Below are 5,553 nucleotides of genomic sequence, written 5' to 3'. Positions count from 1 at the left end.
AAATTATATCAGCATTGAAAAGAAATAGTAGCATTTGAGATGTATCTTCACAAAACAATTGAAAGAAAACATATCTTTGTCTTTCTTTAAAAATGTTGTCAACTAATGACATACATGAGCATAAGTCCAATAGAAAATGCAAATACTAACACCAAATAAAGCCCATAAATTCTTAGATTATAGAATACCAATCAATACATCTAAGTCAAATACCAATATCAACAAAAAATATTAGAGCAATTGAGAGAATTATCTAGCATTTGACATGCATATTCAAGAAACATTTGAAAGAAAACATACAATAGTCTCTTTCCTAAAATATTGTCAATTTATGACCTAAAACAATATTATGTCCAACAGGAAAATACCACTTTGAAATAAAACCCAACATTATTAAAGTAAAGAATACCAATCAATAGAAACATGGACATATTAACTACACTAATATCAAAAGTACTAACCACACAAAATAATTGAAAGAAAACATACGGGAAAGGCATACACTCGTCCCTTTCTTAAAATATTGTAAAATTATGACCTAAAACAACATTAATTCTAGCACAATAGTAAAATACTAATATCAAATAAACCTTATAAGTTTCTAGATTAAAGAATACCAATCAATAGATCTTAATCAATAACAGTTTTGACAAAACCCCAAGTAGCATTTGATGTATCTATAGAAAACAACTGAAAGAAAACATTAGCTAGTCCCTTTCCTAAAATATTGTGAACCTAAAACTAAAACAACATCAAGTCCAATAGAATAGGAAAATACCAATACCAAGTCCAACAGAGCGGGAAAATACCAATACCAAGTCCAACAGAACATGAAAATACTAATACCAAATAAAACCCAACATTCTTAAATTAAAGAATAACAAACATTATGTCTGAATATATGTCTATACCATTATTAAAAACTAAAAGAAATTAATCAATTAAAACATAAACACATTAACTAAATTAATATCAAAAATATTAATCAATAATATTTTTTGATAGAAAATATCAGAACAATTGATATTTAATAATTTCAAATTATATCAAAAAAGGAAATGAAAAGTAGCCAAACCCTAATCAGCTTATCGACTAAAGCAGGTTAAGTCCAGCACACCAAGAAAATAGCAGTATCAAATAAAACCCATAACTTCTTGAAGGACAGAAACTCATTATAAAGTTACTTGACAACAAATCGTAAGTACCATGTTTTCAACCTTCACGCCTGACTTCTTCCTGAACTTCAGGCCAGCCTTCTTCCTCAAACGCCCATTGATTTTCATGCCTGATTTCTTCTTCCTCTTCAGGAGTCAAGTAATTTTGTATGTTAAATATCTCTCTGACCTCTTCTGGGCTTTTATCCTTAATCCTGTCTGCTACAGTTTGGCATATTAAGTCTTGAAGATTGTGTCTAACCAGGTACTGGGTGGCCATGATGAGATTAAAAAGGGTTGCTTGATCAAGGTCCTTCACGAACTCCTGATCCCACATCCTCACATCCTTCTCCGAGATGATGTTGGCGGCATTAACATGATATGCGCAGTACTCGACCACCTTCGCCATTATTTCACTGGAAATGTTGTGCAAAGGCACGGTGCCGTCCGTGCCGGTGTCACTCAGAGCGTTCTTTAACATCTGCGACTGCATGGCTACGGCATACTCTACCTCAAAAATAGTGTCATCCGAACTCTTCAATCTCACCTTACATTCCTTCGCCATGGCTGCAGTGGGATCCTCCGCGATGCCTGTCTCGAAGGGTATGTTACAGAAGGGATTGGCAGAAAAACGTTGGGGAAACTCGCTATGTAATTTGGTATAGATAAGGGATATTTTTGTTTATGCTGTTGGGGGAAACTCGCTATGTAATTTTGTATATATAGGGTATTTTTGGTTTATGCAGTTTAGGGATTAGTTTTTTCATTTGGGAGGTGGTTGTTAAGTTTTAGGTTTAAATTTTTATTATTTGATATTGGTGAAGTTTAGAGGTGTAATTATGGCTAATAAGAGGTGAGGTGTAATAGTGTGGTTTATCTTGTCTTGCGAGGTGGTCTAGAAAAGCTTGGATATTAGTTAGAGGTGAGGTGTAATAGTGTGATTTATGGTGTCTTGGGAGGTGGTTAAGTTTTAGGATTTTTTCATGTTCACCACTTATCCTTTCATTACAGATAGTAAGAGGTGAGGTGTAGGTGGTTAAGTTTTAGGGTTTTTTTCATGTTGACCAGGTGTAATAGCATGCTTTATGTTGTTTTGGGAGGTGATTTTATGTTGACCACTTATTCTTTCATTATGGATAGTAAGAGGTGACGTGTAGGTGGTTAAGTTTTAGGGTTTTTTACATGTTGACCACTTATGCTTTCATTACGTATAGTATGAGGTGAGGTGTAATAGCTGGATTTATGCTATCTTGGGAGGTGGTTAAGTTTTAGGGTTTTTTTTATGTTGACCACTTATGCTTTCATTATGGATAGTAAGAGGTGACGTGTAATAAAATGATTTATGTTGTCTTTGGAGGTGGTTATGTCTTGGGAGGTGTTAAGTTTTAGGTGTTGACCATTTATGCTTTTATTCTTTGATGTTAGTAAGCTTAGAAGTGTAATTAGAGATAGTAAGAGGTGAGGTGTAATAGTATGATTTATGTTTTCTTGTGAATTAGTGTTCTTAGAAGGTGATTTTTAATTAGTAATATACTTTATAAATATAGTGTTAACTAAAATTTTAATTTTATGTAATGTAGTTACTTTAAATTTTTATATGAATTTTATTTTTTGTATGGATCCAAACTTTATTTTGAGTGCATATAAATATAGTTTTATTTGTTATTCTTTTGGACATCCATTTTTTTATTTGATTTACTTAAGATTTATTTTATAGTTAGTTTCTTTAGGTGAAAGTTCATTTAACTTTATTTTTTTCAAATATATAGATAGTATTTTAATTTTATTTTTGTTAACATAAATACTCAATTATGTTTCACCTATTATCATCACACCTCTCTCCAAAAGTTGTCTTTTATGAATTTTTGGTAGCATAATTAGGCGGTTTAATATTTGACTTAATGTAACAATTTGATTCAATTTTTAAAATAATATTTAAGATACTAACACTATTCAACTATTTTTTATTTTAATATAGTATGATAATAATTTCAATAAATAAATAGAATGTAGGTATCTTTGGTTTATTTAAAAATAGAATATGATACTCACTAGCACTATCCTTCATGTTCACCCTTCTAAACATGAATCCTTGGAGATCAAAGAGCCTAATCAAGTCAATGCTATTTTTATGCTATGAAACTAAAAAGACCTCTTGAATATTTCTTAAGGGTTACAAAATATGTATGCGAAAGAAATGATATGGAAAGGCAACTAACACAAAATTATGGTCACAAAACACATCACACATGTAATGCTAGAATCAACAAACAAGATTTTAATGTTCTTCTCACATTCATTCCTCCCCTCCTCATCTTAATAAAAATTATCATAGGGAACCTAATCTTGTTGAGCAACATCATGCAACCTTAGCTAAGATCCCCCTTTGGGACTTGAGTTAAGGAAGAAGAATAAATTGTGAGAGGAACAAAATAGAAATAAAACTCAATTAAAACCAAAACTAAAAGAAAACTAATCACGAGATAAGATATTTGAGCATGGAAATGTTTAAATCTAACAATGAAATCAAACATCTTTTCCTTAACATGTTGTTTATGATGTATCAAAGTAGTCAAATAAATTTGACCACCAATGTTATTTTGAAATTGTTGAATGAAAGAATTGGCCAATTTTCTAAGACAATCAATAGAATAAAGAGGTAAATATACAAAACCATTGTAGGATTTTTCACGAAGTTTCCTTGAAACAAATTAGGCATCAATCTATGATCATTTCAGAAGTCAATACGCATCTTGCAAGATGGTTTCACATGAGTCAAGGATCACCTTTTCTATTGTACACCTCTGATTGGGGAATTCCAATATCCTTATGGAGAACAATACAAACCACATCAAATGAAAGTGGACTTTCAACATCATATGTGGGAACATTGAACTTGGACGGGGTCTTCGAAGTAATTTTTTTATTGTAAGAAGGACACAATTTAGGCAAGACTATTAATGGCTGGATCATTGGATAGGTGAGTATTGGAGATGTTGAATAATGAAGGATGTGGAATGGTACGAGAAATGGATGGATCATTGGAATATGAAAAAGGGATGTGACGATAAGTAGGTATAGGACATATTTTTAAAATACATGGAATGCTCATGGAAGGTGGTATGATGGGGATTATTGCAAGACTAACATGTGTAGGATTGAAATTTTGTGTAGATGTAGCCATCATAGGAGGAGTATAAGTAGGAACATTAGGAAATGATGATGGAACAAAAATAAGAATTGTAACATTATTAGGTGCAGTAAAAACTGATGAACCTTGGCACAAGTTTTCATGGACATAAGATTATCATTCACCTAATTAGATGCACTATGAAACAAATTAACACCATGTTCATCATCTTGAACCATCATTCCCAACCCTCCAATCAAGGGGATAGACTCATGACTATCTGAGTGTTCTTGACCCATCCAATGTTCAAGCTTTTCCAAATCATGAACAAAGGTTTCCTACTTGGGTAGGAGACACGTGTGTCAGGGTGTCATCCTCATCAAGATAAGTATGAGAAGAATTATTGTCGGTAATGTTAGGTATTTCATGTGGAGGTATGGAGGTTTCACCTAAGTTCCCATTGAAAATAATAATTGACTAAGGATCTATACCTTTTAGGGAAGCCATAAGCCTATAACTTCTTCTCATAGGGATATTAGATGTAGTATTCAAGGTCATAATACTCATGGAGCAATAAAATGTCTAAAATATATAATTTTTTATCAAATTGATCATTTAAACATTACATAGAATGAAAAAAAATCCTAGATTGCGTAAAATGTAAAATAAACTAGATCAAGACATCCAAATTCAAAGTAAGAATGAAAGAATTTGTACTCACCAAAATGTAATTGTGGTAAAAACTATCCACTATATCAATGCATTGCATACAAATTAAATCTAATTATAAAAATTAGAAGTGGGCATAAGACAATTTGGGTTCACCAAAATGTAATGTGGGAAATAGGGTTCACTAGCATAATGAATGCAAACTAGGAAACTAGGCCTATATTAGCTTTGATTATATTTAGATGGACAAAATCCACTAGCCTCAAGAGCAAAGTGGATGTAGTGGTCCTCCATTGTTGAGTTGAAATGTGAAATATAATTTTAAGGAAGAATGAATGAATCAAGAGCAAGTAAGCTAAAATGATAGTTTTCTACTTGTGTAGGACAACAATAGACTCAAAACTCAATTCTAGAAAAGTATGAAAAATTAGGGAATATAAAGAACCTATAGTTCAAATTTGACAAAAAACTGTAGGGACTCAGTTGCCGAGCTCAACCCACACTCGACACGCAGTCACCCAACTCGACCTACTCCATTTAGTTTCAACTGTAATGAATTATAGACTACGGATCTCTATCCAATTATTTTGTAACTCTTTG

General features: G+C 32.2%; 1 protein-coding gene across 1 annotated transcript; it reads right to left on the bottom strand.

Annotated features, from left to right (window-relative positions):
• Positions 1-1,212: 1,212 nt before the first annotated feature.
• Positions 1,213-1,719, bottom strand: LOC131039935 (SKP1-like protein 12). Its single transcript, XM_057972778.1, has one exon. The coding sequence runs from the start codon at positions 1,717-1,719 to the stop codon at positions 1,213-1,215; it is 507 nt and encodes a 168-aa protein (XP_057828761.1).
• Positions 1,720-5,553: the final 3,834 nt, after the last annotated feature.

This window comes from Cryptomeria japonica, chromosome 7 (genome assembly GCF_030272615.1).
Source record: "Cryptomeria japonica chromosome 7, Sugi_1.0, whole genome shotgun sequence".
NCBI classification, from domain to species: Eukaryota; Viridiplantae; Streptophyta; class Pinopsida; order Cupressales; family Cupressaceae; genus Cryptomeria; species Cryptomeria japonica.
This window is presented reverse-complemented; position numbering and strand designations above follow the sequence as displayed.

Excerpts from the sequence above, each read along its gene's own strand:
- LOC131039935 (XM_057972778.1), bottom strand. The coding sequence starts at position 1,719 with ATGGCGAAGGAATGTAAGGTGAGATTGAAGAGTTCGGATGACACTATT.